This window comes from Lactuca virosa, chromosome 6, assembly GCF_052849685.1.
Source record: "Lactuca virosa cultivar CGN04683 chromosome 6, Lactuca_virosa_CGN04683_v6, whole genome shotgun sequence".
NCBI classification, from domain to species: domain Eukaryota; kingdom Viridiplantae; phylum Streptophyta; class Magnoliopsida; order Asterales; family Asteraceae; genus Lactuca; species Lactuca virosa.
In genome coordinates, this window is record NC_136431.1 from 152473852 (window position 1) to 152495878 (window position 22027).

A 22027-nucleotide genomic window follows, 5' to 3' on the forward strand; every position below is an offset into this window, starting at 1 on the left:
TCTTATTCTTGGACAAGTATGCAATATGAATTGAGATCTCGTGTCACTATCAGCACAACTTGTTATCCCCAGACAGATGGTCAGAAGAAGAGAACAATCCAAACAATAGAAAATATAGTGAAGGTATATGAAGCACTATATGGGCGTAAATGTCATACTCCATTATGTTGGCGTAATATAGGACAGAAAGTCCTTGGTGGTCCTGAAATGATTCAAGACACCACTGATAAGATTCAAATTGTACGAGAAAGAATGAAAGCGGCCCAGGATCGACAAAAGTCCTATGCAGTAAAGAGAAAACGACCTATAGAACTCCAGGTGGATGAATTCGTAATGCTGAAGGTATTCTCATGGAAAGGCATTATGCGATTTGGGAAGAAAGGAAAATTGAGTCCTAGAATTGTTGGACCTTTCAAAATCATCCAGAGAATTGGTAAGCAAGCATACCGCTTGGAATTGCCGGAAGATTTGGCAGGTATTCATGATGTGTTTCATGTAAGTTATCTGCGTAAATGTTTAAGCATATATGATGAAACGGTCCCGTTATCCGGGGTGAAATTGGATAATAAATTAAGATATGTAGAAGAGCCTGAGGAAATCGTAAACGAAAGAACGATTGAATTACGTAATAAAGAATTAGAATTGGTGCTTGTCAAGTGGAAACACCATCGAGGCCCAAATTATACTTGGGAAAGTAAGAATGAGATAAGAATGAAATATCCCCAGTTATTTAAATCGATGTGATTTTGGGGACGAAATCCTCAAAAGGAGGAGGTATTTGTAACATACACGTTCAGTTATCGTGTTTTGTTAATTTTAAAATGAATATTATTAAGTAATATATATGATTATGAGCGTTGAGTTCTAACAGATAGTTTTTACTAGAATTGAAGTAAATCTATGTTTAGAATCGTTAAGAAAGTGATGGGAAGTCTTATGAGATTCTGATCAAAAGTTAACTATTGAAATTAACGAAAATATAAAGTTGAAAATAAGTAAAATTATATTATTGAAAGTTGTAAAGAATCTCGTTAGAAACATTTAGGCGAAAACCTCATCGAAATCCGAGTTATAACGAAGAAGTTATGACTTCTTAAAGTTTCGCGACAAAACCGGCACGACGCTGTATGATGTAAAAAAGTGAGTTTTCTATAAACTACTTTTTAGCTTTAGTGATCTAAATAAAAGTCGTAGTATTCGTTAAACCGAGAATTTTCATAAAAAGAATATCCAAATCTGACTTTGTATGAGGAAGTTATGATTTTTCTAAATTTCGGTATCGCAGTATACAACTAAAAACTCGAAATAAAGATCGAGTGATTTTTAGCCAACCCAACCTAAACAAGAATCGAATGCCTCGTCAATAGTAGTACAATGGCAAAAATACAGACGAAAACGGACGTCAGATGAAGAAGTTATGAATTTTTAACGAACTTTTTCTATCCCGACCTGTTAAAAATATAACTTTAAAAATGAAGTCAAAATTAGTCGACGGAGTCTAAACGAAAGTGGTAGAGTATAATCTCACCTACCCGTGGATATAAAGAACGTAAAAAACGGAGCTCGTACGCGAAAGTTACGAATTTTTGAAGTTTGGAAATTCGGAGTACGCCCAGCGTACTCGTGTTTGTTATCCGCAGCCAGCCACGTCGCCTCTCTCTTCGGATGGAGGACACGCATCATGCACTCTTGACACGTCTGAGGCTCGGATATCCATCGGATTCCACGCATCACTCTACATGCCGCGTACTAGGTGTACGCCCAGCGTACTGAGCCGCAATGCGTACGCCCATCGTACGAGAATTACGCCCCGCGTAATGCGAGGATTCAGCCCGCTATAAATAGAAACCGAATGATGTCGTATTTTGTTTACAAATTCTACTTCCTCTCACTCTCTACTCTCTACTTCTTCTTTAGCCTACTTTTAACCCCCCCCCCCCCCAAGTCTCGGTATCATTCTCGACACCCGAAGCAAGTCCCGACGCTCCGAAGTTCCCGAGAAAATCATATTTTCAAGGCGAAACTCTGCCCGCGTAAGGCCGGTTTTCAACTAAAATTCCCCGTTTTCATCAAAGAAAGTCATTTTTAGACACGAAGTGCTGCCCAAATTACTATTTTAACCTCCGGTTATTTCATGGTGAGTTCAATATATAGGAACAATTGTATGTTATGTGTTATATGTTCAATGTGTTTTCCTGTGTTATTATGGTTTTATACCTTTGGCTATGTAAATCATGATTTGTATACTAACGGAATACTAATGGAGCTATACCTTTGACTAAGTGTATGACATAAGCATCACTTGGGTACTGGTATGTAGCCTTTGACCATGAAGTGAATGACTAAGCATTCCTTTGGCATTGGCAGAAGGTTAGATAGGGTTGGAAGCCTGAAATCTACGAAAATGTTTATTCAGAAATTGGTTATTTTTCCATGCCATATGGGCAAAAGTCTTATTGATGTATATCAAGTATTGAAATTGTTATGTCTCATTGATTGTAAATCATTGAATCAGATTGTTGGTTGATACGGAAAGCCTGTCATATGATACACATATGCCTTTGTTGTTCTTTGTCCCTCTTTGCTTCTGTCATATTGATATGTATATGGCATAGCGTTATATTGTAATTGTTATTGAACTCACTAAGCGTGACCCGCTTATCCCTCTCAGTGTTTAATTATTGCAGGTGATAAGCATCTAGTATAGTTTTGTACTGTAGAATAGATAATATTATAGCTTTTTTATTTAGTATATAAATTCCTGGGAAATTATGTAATATATAAAACTTTGTAAAAATCTTAATAGTCGGTTTGTATCCAGTCTATGTAATTAAACTATAAATGTAAAATATTGCTTTATGAATATGCATGTAGCATGTTTTGGAGTATTATGATGTAGTTTTTATCGAAAGGGGTTCTTTCAATATGGTATCCCATTTTTGTTGGATTAGGTGTCTAAGCCCATAACTATAATTGGTATGTACTTGACCCGATACAAGCATGGTCCATTTGGGTTGTAACACTCTAGAACAATTTGATAGGATGGATATTTGAGAAAGAGGTTAATGTTCTTTATTAGTATATTATAAGTATAATATATTAATTGAGAAATCATATTATTTAATTAGTATTGATCAAGAATTAATTTGGAATTAATTTAGTGATCAAAAGAGACTAATTAAATTAACGGGGACTGATTGTGTAAATCAGTGATATATATAGTTTGGGCTAATGATCCATATTGATTAGTAATGGACTAAGTTCAGGTAAAACTCCATGAAGACTTAGTCCAAAGGGCTTATCATATGGATTATTGGATTAAGGCCCAAGGAAGTGGATTAGGGTTTAACTCTTGGATTCTACACTATATAAATGTAACCCCTAAGCCAAAAATCGTGCACTAGTGATTCCAAGAAGCTCTAGACGATTTTTGTGTCTCCAAACCTCTCTCTCAAGTTCATCCTCTTGTTATTGGTTTGTTATAAGACATTTGAGGCATCACACTTAAGGTGTTAGGCTCTTAAAAGACCTATTCCTACAAGCTACAATTAAGAGGTATTCTTCTAACTACCTTTATGATTCATATGTCAAATTGTATGCTAGTTGTAGGCTTCATGCTTTGGAAATTTTTATTGCATGTATAACGAGAGAAAACATTGATCCGAAGCTATTAGGTTTGTATGTGCACCATAGAAGTGTTATAGTACACAAAACCCAACAGTGGTATCAGAGCCATGCGTAGTTTTCTGTTATATTCATGCATAGCTAATTGTTCAAAGTTGAAGCAAAATGAAAAAACTGTTTATGTCAGCATGAACTCGACTATTCCACTATTGGACTCGACGAGTTGGATGATTTTGGTCATGAACTCGACGAGTCCATAGCCTGGCTCGACGAGTTGGTTCATCAGATGACAGTTTTTCGTGTTTTTTGGCCTGTTTTGTTATAGGATCATTACCACAAAATGTTTTGGTTCATAAAATTTGATTTTGTTGATATGGTAATGATTATCCCCATCCAATAACATGATGATTGGCAAAATTTTAAGATAATTACTTGATTTTGTAAAAACTAATTATTTGTAAAATTTGAATCATTTTGCTACAAGAGTTGAATTAGTTCAATTTAGTAAAAGATAAAATGATATGATTGTTTTATTAGTTTAAAGTTTGATCTAAATGTTTTTAATGAGTTACAAATTTTGTAATCAAATTTGGAACTCAAAAGTTTTTTTAAGGAGTTACAAAATAAATATTAGTTAAATTGATCTTAATGTTTTTGAAGAGTTCCAGTAGTTATGGAACTTGAAAAGTCTCATCTTCATAAAACAAAAAAACTTTTGAACTCCTTAAGTTATGGAGTTCAAAAGTTTTTCAAGAATTACAAACTTGCCCTTAAGTTTTAAAAGTTGAAAAGTCTCAATTAAGAAACATTGAATTCATAGAAACCCTAGTAATTTGAAAAGTTTTCAAAAATGTAACCCATGGGTTCATAACTTAAAATTAATTAAATAGTTTTAATTTGATTTAGCATCTTGTTTTTTTTTTTTTGAATAGTTCAATTAACTCTTATGGACTTTATTAATAGTTAATTAAATGTTTAATTAAAAGAGTATTATTAAATCCATAATAATATGATTTAAGTTTAATTAAATTAAGAGTATAATTTATTAATAGATTAAACCATCAAGTATTTTAAAAGTTTAAAATACACCCTTATACTATATAAAATTAAAAGTCTAATATATTATATATGTATAAGTTAAAAGTCAGTCTTACCGTTAGTAGGCCTCATTCACGAAGCCGGTCTATAAGGGGGGTATAAGGTTACTGCCTATAAAATGGTGGTTTAATGGGTGTCCACTCTCACCCACCGCTTCCTTGACTGGTGGAGGGTCGTTAGCCGAACGGGTAGGATAGGACATTAATTCTCATTAATAAATATAATAATAATTATTAAAGTAACTAAACTTTTATAAATTCCTAATCTTAGTTACTTTAGGAAAAATGTGAAAATGGTGCTATTCCATGAAATTGCACTTTGCACCTTGTTAAGTCGTTAGTGGAGCGTGTGTGGTTAACTGGCACACTAATTTGGGACTGATAATGTGCGGAAAATGGTAGCTTGATGTTAATCATGGATCAATGGAGCGTGTGTGGTTAACCGATACATTGATTAGGTGATTCGTAACATTAAGTGTACCAAGCTAATTTGCATGGTTATTCACACTTTGTTTGTGATCCTCGGCATCCCAGTCACAAAATTGAAGGGCGTAATCGAGATTTAAACATGTCATTGAAAAGTTCAATGAATCTCAAAAGAATCTAGGAATTTCAATTCATTTAAAACTTAATAATCAATTTCGTTTTTCATGGTGAAAATTGGTAAATCGTCATTTACCTACCTTCAAATATTTTATAACTGGATTATGACATCCCTCTTTCGAATTGTAAAATATTGTGTTGGGTCCTAGCCTTAATATTTCATTTTGGGTGTTATATTAAGGACTTAAGTTAATTAACTTGAATTTCTCCCTTGTAGATGTCTAGTTCTGACAACTATGGTCTACCTTATCCTTTTGGAAAAGGCTTTCCTTATAAAGATGATATTCCACTAGACGATCGAGGTGAAAGATTAATCCCTTCTTCGTGTTGTAGTGAAACTTCTCTTCCTCCACCTCCTCTAATTATTCTCCCTGACCCACATGTTCATCGATTTGAAAAGTTCAAGGTCGCTCAAACCCTATTGGCAAGAAAACACTAAGATGGAAAGTCTGTGTGTGCACATGTCTTAGAGATGAAGTCACACATTGACAAGCTGTGAATGTTAGGTGTCGTTGTCTCGAGGAAGTTGGCTGTTGATTTGGTTCTTCAATCACTTCCTAAGTCATATAGTGAGTTCGTTAAAGATTACTATATGACATACCACAACGTGACCCTTATTAATCTTACCTATTTGTTAATTGCTGCTGAATCAGAAATTATTTGGCGCAATGGTAATGCAAATTTGATTGGAAGATCTACTTCCCAAACTTCTGTGGACATTGACAATGGAAACATTGGAAGTCCAGAAAAGATTTCTCTTCCCAAGGGAAAGGGAAAGGCTAAGTCTGAGATTGTCCCGTGTGACATTCCAAAAGAATCTGTGTGCTTCTATTGCCAAGAAAATGGGCATTGGTTGCGAAGCTGCCCTATTTACCTGAAAGACCACAAGGATGGTAAAGTCAAAATGTTTGACTCTGCTTCAGGTAAGTCTACTATCTAACTCTATTAAGTTCCTATTTGTAGATTCTTAATACATGATGTGATGAGATTACATTTTGATGTTTTGTAGGATCGAAGAAAAGAAATGAAGTTAAAAGAAGAGCAAGCTGAGTCTGATCGTGAAGAGATGGATTTCGATCGCATGGTTCGATAATCAGATTTTTGAGCTGCTGCTTAGAAGTTATGATAAATTGCTTAGGAATATTTAGTAACATAGTTTTCATTTGTAATTGCATTGTAAGGACAAGTTTTCCGCACTTTTTATAAATAAATAAAATTTTTATTTTATCTTGTTTTATATTTCCTTGCAATGACATTTGTGAAAATTGATGTTTGTATATTTCTATTGTTAGCAATATTGGAAAATGGATTTGATTCTTTCGTTTGTGGTAGTGTGAAAATTTGCCAAATAAGGAAATATTCTCATCACCCAAGTTTCAATTGGATAGAAACTTAGAATCATGCGACTTGTATTGTGTGATGAATGAGAACCTTCATCTTTGGGAAATTAAGACTAACTCCTTGTTCACATATATATATGTGAGTCAAGTGAAGGACTAGGGGATCGGGTACACTTTGTTGTGCACTGGTCAAGTCCACCACAAAGAACAATAAGACTATTCGTTATGATTTACTAAAAGTTTAGTAAAACATGGTTATACTTACAAGATTAAGTGTAATTATGAATTATAGAAAAAGTTTCAATGTGTGGCAGAACGAATAAGAAGAATCAAATTAGGCAGAAAGATAAAAGTTTCTCCAATCTGAAAGGAAAGGAGAGTACTTTAGTATCATGTTTTATGATCATCTTAATGATTATGAAACCATATCACCATTTATCCTCTAAGGACACCTTAGTGCACTTTTATGGCTAAGAAGAGGAATCGGGAATTGCTAAAATGGTTAAATCAAGAAGATGAGTCATACTTCATTCCAAAATCAAGTCTTAGAGTCATACTCCAAGATTGTACATTGAGTGACATATCCTAAGTAGGTTTATAACACATCATGAAATGTGGAGTAGAAAAGTTTTCTTACTCATGCACATTTGGAATTGGTAGTTCTGATGTTTTGGATAAAACAAAGACCAGCTAAGACCAATTTAAATGAAGTGTTTTTTTCTTGATAAGAGCCCGCACTAACTCTTGAATATTTGTTTGTCAAGGAATGGTTCTTGACAAGAGAATCTTATATGTCAAGAGGTCAGTGGGAGTCTTAAAGATCTTGAAAAGTTCAAGAACTAATCAAGAGTAAACCTATCGTTTATCACTAGCACACGACTTAAGGTTTGTAACCTATCGTGTTGACATATTCTTGTTTCTGTGTCATTCCAGTTAAATTTGACTATGCATGTGAGTTCTATGAATTCTCGGTTATTTGCATAAGGCAAAACACCTTGATCAGTGAAAGTTCGTTGATCAGTAAGGGTGATCTACTCAACAACTTGGAAGCAATGGTAGGCCCTTGTGCTGCCAGGTGGCAAGAAATTAAGATTGAACAAGTTCAGTCCATATGAGTTTGAATTTGTCATAGACCTTGTTGTATGATAATGGTTGGCAATGACAAATTCACATGGATAGGAACACACACACCATCAAAATCTAAGTGTCATAAGGTTTCTCTCCAATTCATGAAAATGATTGTGAGGAAACACTTTCACTAAGTAGATTTTAAGGAGATAGCAATTGTGATATTTGCATTCTCAAATTCGATTATGATTACGACATCCCTCTTCATAATTCGAATTGTGAGAAATGGCAAAACGTCCAAACATTTGGGACTTATTTCTGTAAGTTCTAAAATTGTTTAGACACACATGTGAGCTATCTAAGGAAAAGGTGTATGAGTTTGAGAAGCTTAGATAAAGTCTTATCGAAGCATTTTGTATCAGAAATCTGAACTTTGGTAAGAAAGTCAACAAGTATTGATTTCTAGAAGTCCAACTTATTTCTGGGTACATGTCAAAGCTAGTGGGAGCATAAGTGTTATACTAATAAGAATGCAATTATTATGCTAGTGGGAGCACAATTATTACATTAAGTGTTGCGAGTTAGCAATGTTAATTATAGAAAACACAAGTTTCAACTCACGAAGTTGCAGAGTTAGAAAAGTTGTTTTGCTATAATTAAGGGAGAGGATACTTATACTTTATTTCGAATCTAAAAGATTAGATTGAAGTATTAATCAAACTTAGTCATGGGTGTATATGATTACCATATTGGAATGTTTCAACATTGGAAATTCTATATATGGAAATGTTATAGCAAAAGACTGGTCGAGTATCATGTCTTTATGGAAGACATTATGAATCGTATCCCGTATGCTTCGGGTATAGGATCGATTTCATATGCTATAATATTCTCATGTTATGATTTTCCAAATGCCTAGGGCATTAAGAGGGAAAAAGGACTAGAACCGGATATGGATAAAGTGGTTAAACAACTGTCAAGGACAATCTAAGGTTCGCTAAGGATTGGTTGCTTAAGGACAGTTGGAAGTATAGTAATGAATGGACTGTATTGACATTATTATGAATAGACAGGATTCTATTAATAATGATTTATCATATGGAAAATATGGAAATGTTTCCATAATGGGAGTTGGATATTAAGAATCTATGAGAAAGTTAGAAACTTTTATGCAAGAAGGATGTTCAAATGAATGTATTTTTAATGTGAGACTTCATTTCCGGGGAGTTGTCTTGTAACAATCTCCAGTGGAATACTTTGTAATATCATTGGCAAAGTCTCTGTTACTTTGGTACCTCGACATTACAAAAGGTACATTGCATGATAGTTAATAATCTAACACATCTACTAGTAATAAGAATTGGTATTCTTACACTAGTAATAAGAATTTGGAGTTGTGAAATGAGTTTCATTGAAGATGTATTCAATTGATCTATTTCACAAAGAAAGGACCATAGGTAAACATAGTGTTCATGCTTGGAGCATGGGATAACTATTGTTTTAATTCAAGTATAAAGTTGATAAATGGAATTATTATACAATGAATAATGCGTAATCAATATGGTGATTAAATAAAAGGTGTTTTATTTATATTCAAAAGTTTTGAGACCATATTGGATTCGATTATTCTTGTGTTTCACTTTGCATGTTTTGACTTCCCGAATAATAAAATTATTCAAACTATCCACAGTCGATCATACTTTGGAAGTAGGTATTGAAGCTAGATTGTTATGAATGGGTCTGTAGATTGTCTAAAGGTGTTTAGACATAGCACGAGTTTGCTGCAGTATTCATGAGTACTCCTATAATAAGATTTGAGTATTGGACTAAACCCACGCTCATTTGAATCACTTCATGGATTTTATCACGAGTGATCATGAGACAATAATATCTTATATTCTTGAAATGGAGAGATATAAGTTGCAGTTTACAAGTCGGTTGCACATTGATGATATGTAAACGCACCAGTAACTCGGTGTTATAAAACATATCATTGTGTGTGATTTGATGAATAAATAGAGCAAGCACATGAGTCAAAGTTTATCCATTCCTTTTACCCAATGTGGGATATAAGCGATATTTGTGGGCCCCTCGATGATTTAATGATGACAATCTTAAGCGCTTGGCCAAGCCTGGACTGATTTGATTTGTTCAATTAGTCGGTCGTCATAAGTCGGAAATCGGGAAACAACACATGAACAGAGAGAATGATTATAATCCATGTATCAGTTCATACAATATCTAGAATGGAGGAATATATGATCCCTTATCTTATGGACGCGTTACTAATAAGATCAGAGTTCTACAACGGTCTTTTTGAGAGCTACGATTGCTAATCGGATTTTGAAGTCGTACATGCAATAATAGTTATTAGACTTATCCAGGTGGGAGACTATTGGATTAGGTGTCTAAGCCCATAACTATAATTGGTATGTACTTGACCCGATACAAGCATGGTCCATTTGGGTTGTAACACTCTAGAACAATTTGATAGGATGGATATTTGAGAAAGAGGTTAATGTGTTGTATTAATATATTATAAGTATAATATATTAATTGAGAAATCATATTATTTAATTAGTATAGATCAAGAATTAATTTGGAATTAATTTAGTGATCAAAAGAGACTAATTAAATTAACGGGGACTGATTGTGTAAATCAGTGATTGGGCTAATGATCCATATTGATTAGTAATGGACTAAGTTCATGTAAGACTCCATGAAGAGTTAGTCCAAAGGGCTTATCATATGGATTATTGGATTAAGGCCCAAGGAAGTGGATTAGGGTTTAACTCTTGGATTCTACACTATATAAATGTAACCCCTAAGCCAAAAACCGTGCACTAGTGATTCCAAGAAGCTCTAGAAGATTTTTGTGTCTCTAAACCTCTCTCTCAAGTTACTCCTCTTGTTCTTGGTTTGTTATAAGACATTTGAGGCATCACACTTGAGGTGCTAGGCTCTTGAAAGACCAATTCCTATAAGCTACAATTAAGAGGTTTTCTTCTAACTTACTTTTATGATTCATATGTCAAATTTTATGCTAGTTGTAGGCTTCATGCTTTGGAAATTTTGTTGCATGTATAACTAGAGAAAACATTGATCCAAAGCTATTAGGGTTGTATGTGCACCATAGGAGTGTTATAGTACACAAAACTCAACAATTTTATCTATGTCAATGGGTTATAAGTCCATGCTAGCAACGCAATTCACTAGACCACCTAGAATAGTCAAGTGTTGTCATCTACTCTATTCGATGGCCCATACATACTTGCCAGTTGTCTGATCTGGACCCACCATTTCTGGTCATCCAAGAAAGAGGAGAAACACTCCGCTCTAATCTCACACACTTTACCCCAATCATGATACCTATTTAATGTCAAGCTTAATTTGAACTAAGCAACCTTTACAGATCTTATATTTAAACCTAAGGTAAGACTTATAAATAAGGGCAATCGAATTCCGATACTATTTCTAATCCAATAGTATTATCCTACTTATATAAATGCCATATAACATAGATAATACATGCAAAAATTTAATGTTTCATATAAATAATACTTCTATTATAATCTTGAAAATAACTACGCACTCACTTGTGTCTGGTGATTGGTGAATCGGGCAGAGCTTCGTCTTACACCTTTTCCAAAAGACCTAGATGTACATAACGCTAAGTCTTAGTATAATTTCATACTTCATGAACTATTATCCTACGGGTTTAGATTCCTTAATAATCCCAAAGTCTACTTCAATATCTAAACAAGGAATAACCAAATAGGATCATAAATGAGGTAGGGTCTATTTGATATACATAGTATACTGTTTGGAAATCTCACTTTAAACACCTCACTGAATCTAGCCTAGATATTACTCTTGTAAGTAGACCGAGCAGTATAACGATTTGTAATCATTGATAAATCTTAATTATAAGTTCATAGTAACGACTTATAACTATAATTATAAATTACACGGAAGCAAAGTAAGTGTATCTCACTTACAGAGGGCTATTGATGAGAACTGGGATCTAAGCGGGCATAATACCCACTCGAGATCTCCTACTCGAAGGCTATTACTCAGATGAGTACTTAGGGGCATCGCAAGGCTTCGTTGCAGGCCAGAAACTTAAGAAAAATGGGGCTACAATAAGGAAGATTCGAGAGAGAGAGAGAGAGAGAGAGATTGTAGGGGTGGGGAAAATGGACTGTACACTGATTGCTATTTATAGGGCGAAGAATACTCATGCGCGCCGCGCCGTAGAGGTGCGCGCCACGCATTCCGAACACGTAGATCCTCTCGTTTGCTGACACATGTCACTTTTCAGCTGGAGTAGCGTGACCCTTCTAGAAGCACACACGCGTACGGATTATCATATTTTCAAAATTGCATAACTTCTTCATACGAAATCTGTTTCCAACGTTCTTTATATCCCCGAAAATCTCTCAACGAGATCTACAACTTTCGTTTAGACTTCGTCGGCTAATTTTGACTCTATATTTTTCACACAGGCTTAGACTGTTAAAACTCGTATAAAAAACATAACTCTCTCATCCGGTGTTCGTTTTTAGACATAATTTATATCGTTGGACTCCTATCAACGATATTTTCGACTCTCATTTAGATTATTTTGGCTAAGAGTCGACTGATCTAAAACTCAATTTTTTAACTGAATACTGCTATAACAAAACTAAGAAAAATTATAACTTCCTCTCACAAAGTCAGATTTAGACGCTCTCTATATGTACGCTCTCGGTTTAACGACTACTATGACTTTCGTTTAGATCACTAAGGCTAAAAAGTAATTTATCAAAAATTTATTTTTTACAATACGCAGAGCCGTACCGGTTTAATCGCGAAACTTCGAAGAATTATAACTCCTTCATATGAAGTCGAATTTGAACGTTCCTTATATCTCCAGAATCTTTATAACGTAAACTATAAATAAGTTAATATTATTTTTCCTAAGTAATCTTTTATCTTCGACGTGTATTTTAATTTAATTTATTTTATTATTAAACACTCCTACAATTTACACATAATACCCTATAAAACACGTAAGCATACAAATATATGAATAATCATTTATTATTCATTCATACAAAGATTAAAATAGTTGACCAAGATGATTACAGATATGGCTTAATCTAGCAGGAAACGCGAGCGTTACAGTTTCCATCAAACATGTTTTAAAAATGTTAGTAGTAGTGATGGTTCCGAAGTGTTTAGTAGTGCTTCCTTTTTGGCTTCAGATTTTGGAGTAACTTTAAGCTTCTTCGAATTCTTATTCATACGTTTGGATGTCTCTGCTTTCTTCTTCGATGTTGCCTTCTTTGGAAAACAAATGGTAGCTTCCTTTTCGATTGATGCTTCGGGGGTTCAACCATTTATTCAGTTGTTTTTTGACACACAAGATATAGATATTGTCGATAAGCGACCAAAAGAAAATTATCTAAAGGAAGCTTTCAAAGCACAGTCTCAGGAATTTACCCATAAATTTCAAAAACATACTATTCTGAAAACTGTTGGTATATTAATATATGTAAACTTTACTATAGGTTGATACAAATCAAAATGTATCTTTGAATAATTGAATGTCACGACAACAGTCAGAGACCAATATCAATGTCATGAAACTGTAGAAGCATTTGTTGAATGATTGATACTATCAATAAATCTGCCACAAATCAAAACGTAGTCAATTGGTAGATCATGACATAAGCTATACTGGATCGGGCGAAACATCTAAATAGCATATTCTAGGCCATTTGTTCTTCCAGTGAGATATTGTGGCTGAATTTCAAATAAAAAGCTCCATATTGTAGGAAATTTATTCTTTTTGAACAAATAAATCATCTTGAGATATGGAGTGTGACCCATTTGGTTGAAATTGGTTGAAAGTAAGAAGAAGTTAAGCAACCAATGGAGTTTGAAATTGACCAATAGTAGTAAACCCAATAGAGTTGAAAATTTTATCTTTGTGATTTGCATAATTTTATTTGGAAATTTGAGTTTTGCCCAAGAAAAAACAACTTTCAAAATCAAGGTACTGATATGCCATTAAGTGGAATCACAAAGGGCTTAAAATGTAAAATGGAACGTTCATGACTTCATGTTAACGGAATCAAGAACAAAATAGGGTTTAGCATTCAAACCCCTCTCGTTATTACAATGGGGGATCGAGAGCAAAATCAATATGAAAGTCCAAGTCAAAATCAATACGAAAATCAAAATCCAAGTCAAAATCATGTCGGTTTCGAGAGCTACGTGGTGATACACAACATAGCAAAGCGGCACAATGTTGGTACATTAGCTCGTAGCGCCACCGCATTCGGCGTTTCCGAGCTCATTCTGGTTGGCCGCCGTGACTTCAACGCCTTCGGCAGCCACGGATCTACCTCTCATCTTCGCTTCCGCCACTTCTACTCCCTGTCCGACGCCCGTCTCTTCCTTAAGGTTTCTCTATCTTTACTCCCTGCTCTGTATATGATTATCTGCATCAATTTATAGATTTTTTCCCCGAATATAGTTATGAAACGCTTTGGCGACTCTTACAGGAGAAAGATTGTGATATATGCGGTGTGGAAATTACTGACAACGCGACAGCTGTAAATGGACACCCGTTTAAGAAAAACACAGCTTTTCTTCTCGGCAACGAGGTATCAGAATTCCATTTCTATGATTCTGTGGTGTTTAAACTGGAGATTGTTTCAATGGATAAAAAACGCTAGTCGTTGAGCTTTGAAATCATCTTAAAATAAGGGTTAAATGCAGGAATTAGCAACATAATTTCACTGATATGTTTATTATAGCATCCTACTTTATTTTTAAAAAAAGTATTATTTGCTGTTATCTACATTACAAGCAAGATCCAAAGATTTGTTATTTTAAAGAGATCTGAAGCGCCTGTGTTGCCATGTGTTGCATTGAATGAATACAAGATCATTGAATTTTTGTTGCAAAAGACAATTCCTTTTCTTGGAGTGGACTATGATCACCTATCCGACATTTTCGGTCACTTCATTTATCAATTTTATAATTAATCGAGCACTCTTCACATGTTCAGATGCATAGTTGATTCCAGAAATACTGTTTCAAGGGGATAATTGGCTAAGAATCTGATCAAGCGTTCTTTTCTGTCTGATCAAGCCTTTTTGTTCTTCGTGCATTTGAGGCTTAGTTTATTATAGATAGATGAAATGCTTTCAGCCATTAATGAACTTCTTTTTAGTTTATAATGTAATTCCATGAATCTATCGTCTTGTCTAAGCATAATATTAGTTTATCTTCTTGGTGAGGCATTTTATCAAACAGTTAATATGCATGCCAGATTATCATGTATTTGATGTTGGATACCAAGCCACACAAACCCCCAAGAAACAATTCCCTCAAACAAAGTTGACAATAATCAGATTAGTTATGTTGTTTTCTAAGATGTTTTTGCTTTTATATATTGCAAAATTTAACATCTATTTTCTACATTCGATTGCTACTTTTATTGCTTTATGCAACCAGAAAACCGAAACCAAGAAAACCTAAAATGTGCATAACATTCTAATATTGTTGTATTTTTTTTGTAGGGTAGTGGATTATCTGCTAAAGAATGTGAATTTTGTGATTATTTCGTGTATATTCCACAATATGGGTGTGGCACTGCTTCTCTAAATGTCACTGTTGCAGCTTCCATTGTTCTACATCACTTTGCAGGTAATATTTGTCACACTTTCCATAGTATGAGTAATAAAAAGGGTTAATGTCATAAATAGGTAATGAACTCACCTTTTTTTTTTTCAAAAAACATCATTGTTTTAAAAAAAAATGCTATCAGAAGGCAAGCATGGAACTTCATGTTTACAAAAAAATGAAAAATGGAAGTAGGTTGCTATTATAAACAACTAAATGATAGTACAATGCTATTTCAGACAATAACAATATCATGTTTGATTCTATATTTTTTTGCTTCAGTTTGGGGGGGATTTCCTGAGCGAACACGCGATGGGAACAAATTTGTTGTGGCAGAACGGCCCGTGCGTAAAGTGGGCCGTAACTTCTCCACAGAAACAGCCGAGTCTGTCACTGAAGAACGAAAACTTAAAAAAGAAAATGATGCCATAAACGGATTTTTTGATGAATCGCATGAAGACGATTCTTCTAAACTTCTTGATTCTGTTTTTGGAGATTAATTTCTAAAAAATCTTTACGGAGTTTTACTTGGATGCTCTAGGTAAATTGTAGTGATTTGTACTTTACTATTTTTAGTAATATCGACAATGTACTTTATTTTTTTTTTAACTATAATAGCAATGTACTCATATTTTTGTATCCATATAGCTATGTAGTTGCAGTTCCTCACAAATGGCAATTAGAATATAATATATGCATGCAATTTAAAAAAATTAGAATGTTTTGTTCCCTATTATAATCGTTTATTATCACTTACTTCAAACATTTGCTTAACATATGCATTAACCCATTTTCCCTTGACCCAAGGCTATTCAAGCAAATATATAATCATACTTTCTCTCAAAAGCTGATCAAAACCTCGAAGCCACTGTATGAAATAAAAAAAATACAATTACGCACAGCAACTAACTTTATACAGTAAAGAAAAAGATTATACAAAGTCTGTAGGGAGAAACATAATGAGTACCGTATCTATCCTCTTTTGCTGAAGACTATGTATTGTAATTGAAGGTCTTTTGCAGCAGGGTCCTCCTTAGCATCAACTTCATCATCATCATCATCTCCAGCTTCTTCTTCACCTGAGAAATCTCCATCTCCAACATCATTTTTTGGCTCCTCTGCATCATTGTCTTCTTCTTCATCATCATCCTCTCTGTCACTACCTTCTTTTTGCCTCTGGTTCAGTTGAGCTCTTCCTGTTAAGCTTGGAAAAAGGAAACATGTAAAAAAAATCAAGTTTTATAAAATTTTCAGATTATAATAACAAAAAGTGTTTGGGAATTGAGCACTACCTTTGATCATTTCCAATCAAATTCGGCAATGTACTTCCATCCTGAAGAAGAAGTCCCATCTGCTTAACAAAAAAACACAAATTTTGTTAACATTTCATGTCATATTGCCATCATTCCATCAAATGAAGGAAATTTGTAAAAAGTTGGGAGAAGGGTATGGATTCCTCACTTAGTCATACATTTTTTTACAAATTTGCCTATGTATATACTTTTTCTTTCCTTTTCCCCAAGTATTCAAGAACTTTTTCAAATATTTTTTAAACAGAATTTATCCTGATAGTATATAATAGAAAAAAAAGGGAAAAAGCAGGGTTCATCGAGTCAAAAAAGAACAGCAATAAGGGAGACAAGCTTGATGTTGAGTCAATGGAAAATTAACTGGCAACAATCTAAAAAATTTGAAAATAAAAAATCAAAAGATGAACTTTACTTCATAACCCAACTTAAGAAACTGATACGTGTGAAATAGTACTAGTTTTAATCCTACTAACTTAGACACAAAAATAAACACACGAAAGACAGTGTACCTATCGATTAACAATATAGTTTAAGCAAGTAGGGTATCGAACATTGGGAACGGTAACAATTAAATTAAATACTAGAATTATCTAAATAAAAACAAGTAATAAAAGGGGGTTTTCTCTAGTTTTGCAAGACTAGAAACTTAAGCATTCATATAACACTCAAACAAAAGACAATTAACAACTAAATGGAACAAAAGGCAACTAGATTCAATAAGATAAAGAGACTTCTATTTAGATTTCGATTCACTTATTCCTATGGTTGATTTCGTGGCAAGTGCAATGGATTAATATATCAATGATTACCGATTTCTAATGTGATTAGATTCATGTTCACTATTACTAATCCTTTAGCAAACAAGTCGATTCAAACAATGACCAATTGATTAAACTAACAAGTTTCCTAGTGTTCATTTCGAATCAAGTAAGACTTGTAATATTAGTTAACTAAATTTGTCAATTCAATCAACTTCATATGTGGTTGTTCATCACACATGCTCACACATTGACTTATTTATTTTCTAGTTAACCCTGGATTCATGTTCACTAATACTAGGCATACAATCTTGTTTTCACAAAAATATAAGATTCAAGCAATTAAGAAGATATTCATACAACTCAATAAACTTGATTATTAACAGAAAATAATTATCATTAACATGCAATGATCTTTTAACAAGCTTAACAAGATAAATAATTAAATCAAATTAATCCAAACCACTCAATCAAACCATATTCATAAGGTCATCTAGTCTAAACAGAAGTATGAAGCTTTTAGCTCATAACTACAGCAAATAACAATCTAAAATCCAAATCTAATGATTCAAACATGGTTCACACAAAAGATTAAGATAAAAGTAATGGTTGTTTGCCTTTGATCTCTTCAAAATTGACTTCTAGGTTGAATTCTCGAAAACCAAAGCTCCCAAGAACCCTTATGATCTTCAAAAGTCGCCAAAAGCCTCCAGAATGTATTAGGGTTTCGGTAATAAACGATAAATATATAGATTTCCAAAATATACACGTTTTACTTTATTTAAAAGTCGCCAAAAGCCTCCATAATGTGTTATCTGTGTTCTTGATATCTATGCTGGATGAACAAAATATACACGTTTTACTTTATTTAAACTGTATACGTATTTTATACCTACAATTATGATGGGTAAAGATGGGTAGATGAATGATGAGATGAATGATAAGAGATGAAAGATGATACAGATGATGAGTGGTGAAAGATGATGAGAAACCTTGACCCACGCGATGACCCAGTCATCTAGCAGAGTACATATGACAACCACAAACTATTCTAGACAGTCTAGTGGAACGCTAGCAAGCTCGCAACCTGTAGGTGTTGTGAACGATGTGTTCACCAGATGTACTCTAAAAACCTTGGCAGCTATGGACTTAGTGCCTCACAAATAAACGTTGGCAGCTATGGACTTAGTGCCTCACAAATAAACGTTGGCAGCTATGGACTTAGTGCCTTACAAATAAACGTTGGCAGCTATGGATTTAGTGCCCTATAGATGAAAATTGGCAGCTATGGACTTAGTGCCTAACATATAACATCGACAACTATGGACTTAGTGCCTGTTATATAAACCCTGGCAGCGATGATTCTTAGGGAAGATACTTAAGAATAAAAAAGATAATGGGGATGGGTAATTAGGTTAATTGTTTGATGATGAAACATAATAACTTTATTATTGTGGGTAGAAAACCCTATGTACTCACCAGGTTTCCCAACTTGACCCACTCAGTTTATTTGTATCACATGTATCGATACAAAGACACATTACACTGAGAGATTAAATGAGATGTAAATCATTAGTGTAAATGAATGTAAGGTCTGTTTATGCTTATGTTTATGTATTGACAATGACATCCCAAAGTTTTAATATAAACAAAATACATTTCTTCAGAAATGCTTTGATAATATTATTATCATGTTTTTCCTGGGAACAAATTCCGCAATACTACTTTTTAAAATGGATACTCTGATTTTTAAATAAGCATAAATAAAATTTTTAAAATGACTGTGAATTTGGGGATGTCACACCGTTTCCATCTCTGAAGTACGCTAAGCGTACACTTCATTACGCATGGCGTAACCACCTTCGCATCAGTACGCCCCACGTACTCCCTTGGTACCCCCCGCGTACTAGGGTCTTCCCTCAAACCCTAATTCATTCCGAAGGCCATAACTTCTTTGATACAACTCCAATTTCGACCATCCTTATATCCATGAAAAGGTATCGAGAAGCTCTACACTATTATCAACTCATACTTAACTTAAAGTTCACCGAACACAAAATCTAATTTCCATAAAAGCCCGCTGCCAATTCACAAAATACCCCTTGGCACCAAAACCAATTCCAAATGCCCAAACCATCTACATTTCATCACCCACGCCCAAATGGGTAACGATTCGAAAAAGGGTGTTACACCACTGGCCTTATAGCCTTATACATGAAACCCTAAACCTATCCTTTGTGTTTTGAGCTCATTGTGTCCATGTTGGTGTGTTTTGGACCATAATCAAGAAGTAGAAGCTTGGTGCAAGATTGTTGATCAAGGAAGAGTTTGTGGATCTTGATTCTCCACTCCATTTACAGCTTGCTTGTGGTAAAAAAAACTTTGATCTTGTTCATTAGTGGTTTAGATCTAGCATATATGAGTTTTGGACCCCCTTTTTGGCCCATGAATGAGATCTAGTGGTTTGACACCACTCCAGGAGCTTTGAGTTGCCACTCTTGGTGTTTTTGAGGTCCAAAGTCCATAAAGTTGGCACCTTTAGGGTTTAGAATTACCCATGCATGAGATTGTGTTCATTTAGTGAAAGTAGAGTGCTATATCTTGAAGTTGGATCCTTTTGGGGCATGTAAAGTCACCAAGTCAGTGACTTTATGGTTCTAGACGCTTATTTAGACTTAGATATATGGTTTGGACTTCCGGACTTAAGCATTAAGTGCTTAAAATGGATTATGGCTTAATGGGTGAGTACACTGGTCGTACAAGTCTGTACGCGCGATGTACAAGCCTTTTAGCATGTACGCTTAGCGTACAGCTGAGTACACCCCGCGTACTCAGTCAGTTGGGATTTTGCACTTTGGGCTTCGAGTTGGGCCATCTGAGAGCAAGTGTTTTGGAATAGGAAAAATTATCGGGCTTTAGGGTAAGGCCCATGTAAGGTTTGGGCCCAATTTGGAAAATTGGGCCAAGTATGGGCCTTGAGCGGTTAGTTGGATTTTGGGCCTTTTGGATTATAGGTTTGGGCCTAAGTCTTGGTCCAAACTAGGTCAGGGGTAAAATGGTATTTTTTCCATAATTGAGGACTTATACCTATGGATTTGGAATCCAATTATTAATTGGATGTTGGTTGGTATTAATAGCTCGGGGATTCGTCGGTTCGCAGCAACAACGAGTGTAGGATCTTTTATCTGTCGATTGAGGTGAGTTTCCTCACTGGGTTTAGCGGGTCTAAGGCACCAATGCCGGCCCTTATTGTTTATGTTAGGATGCTAGGTGTCTGCGTGACCCTTGCATGTGTTATGCGCTGCTATGAATATCGGGCGGGGCTCGATGTCGGGCGGGTACCGATGATTGAACAGTATGCTATTGTTTTATGATCATTGTATGTGTTAGCATGATTATGTGATTCCGCCTTAATTCCTGTTCCTTGTTTGGTTGTGGATTTTGGGCAGAATTACTCAGTCGACTGTCTTATTCATCTTAATTATTCATAACTTGTATATGTCAGGCAATCATAGTGGTACCGAGGAGAATCTTAGTATAAAGTATCGACACTAGTTATCAAAGCACTTTCACTGTATGTACTCGCTTATCGCGGTGCGATACGTGACAGTGTTAACATCAAGGAGAAAACAAAAAGCACTAGAAAGTCTACACAGAGTACATTGTCGAACACACTACGTATACATGATCGTATAACAGACGTTTTCTTTCAAATCGGACAAACTTTTGTTCAGTAAAGAGTCCGTTGCTATCATTCTTCATGAATTGGCGTGGTCCTCACCATACTAAGTTCATATGTTTCCATCGCCTTGATCGTCAAATTCACGAAACCCTCGTCATTCGTAACGACAACCCGACCCAGACTTCAAAATCGTCTACCTTGTATTCTAAACCCCGAAGTACTCATGCGAAGAGAACTTTGCCCTCCGAAACCTTGTCGCCGTATGTTCAGCAGACCTTCTCGAACTAACACTCGTCCAACAGATTAAGTTCAAGCACAGAGGCTAAGGACGAATACAGCCCACCTATCACTATTCGGTGTATACGCGAGGGTGGTATATGAGTATGATTACACATATTTAGTATGTGTGCTTCCGCCCTATCTCCTGTTCCTTGTTTGGTTGTGGACCTGGGGCAGAGACGCACATCCGACCGTCTTACTAATCTTAATTATATACGACTTGTATATACGAGGTAATGATAGATGGACTAGGTATGGATCCTATCATGGACATTAGGGAAAAGTTGCCAGGTCTACGAGTGAGTATTCTGCCAATCAGAGGAGCACAACCCCAGTAGTACTGCTAAGAGAGCTAATTTCGGGACAAAATTCCATCTAACGGGGGGATGATGTGACAACCCGAAATTTTTTGCCTTGTAAGTCCAGCCATTCAATTCAACCGAGTGTCAGACTCGTTTTTTCTATCATTTAGCATTGTTAAGGATCATTTTAAGGGTTCTAAGCTCAGTACATTCAAGGATTGAGTTGCTTAGGTTATTCGCATTGAAATCAAGCCGAACACTCCATCAAAGGGAGTGTACGACCGTAC

At 35.0% G+C, this 22027-nt stretch overlaps 1 protein-coding gene across 1 annotated transcript; it reads left to right on the top strand.

Moving 5' to 3' along the window:
• The first annotated feature begins 13853 nt into the window (after window positions 1–13853).
• Window positions 13854–16052, top strand: LOC145118800 (tRNA/rRNA methyltransferase (SpoU) family protein). Its single transcript, XM_079054466.1, has 4 exons — window positions 13854–14182; window positions 14284–14385; window positions 15307–15433; window positions 15692–16052. The coding sequence occupies exons 1-4, from the start codon at window positions 13898–13900 to the stop codon at window positions 15907–15909; spliced, it is 732 nt and encodes a 243-aa protein (XP_078910592.1). The 5' UTR covers window positions 13854–13897; the 3' UTR covers window positions 15910–16052.
• The last annotated feature ends 5975 nt before the right edge of the window (window positions 16053–22027 follow it).

Coding starts and splice junctions, on each gene's coding strand:
- LOC145118800 (XM_079054466.1), top strand. CDS start 13,898: ATGGGGGATCGAGAGCAAAATCAATATGAAAGTCCAAGTCAAAATCAA. Junction 14,183..14,283: donor ACGCCCGTCTCTTCCTTAAG/GTTTCTCTATCT, acceptor CGACTCTTACAG/GAGAAAGATTGTGATATATG. Junction 15,434..15,691: donor TGTTCTACATCACTTTGCAG/GTAATATTTGTC, acceptor TTTTTGCTTCAG/TTTGGGGGGGATTTCCTGAG.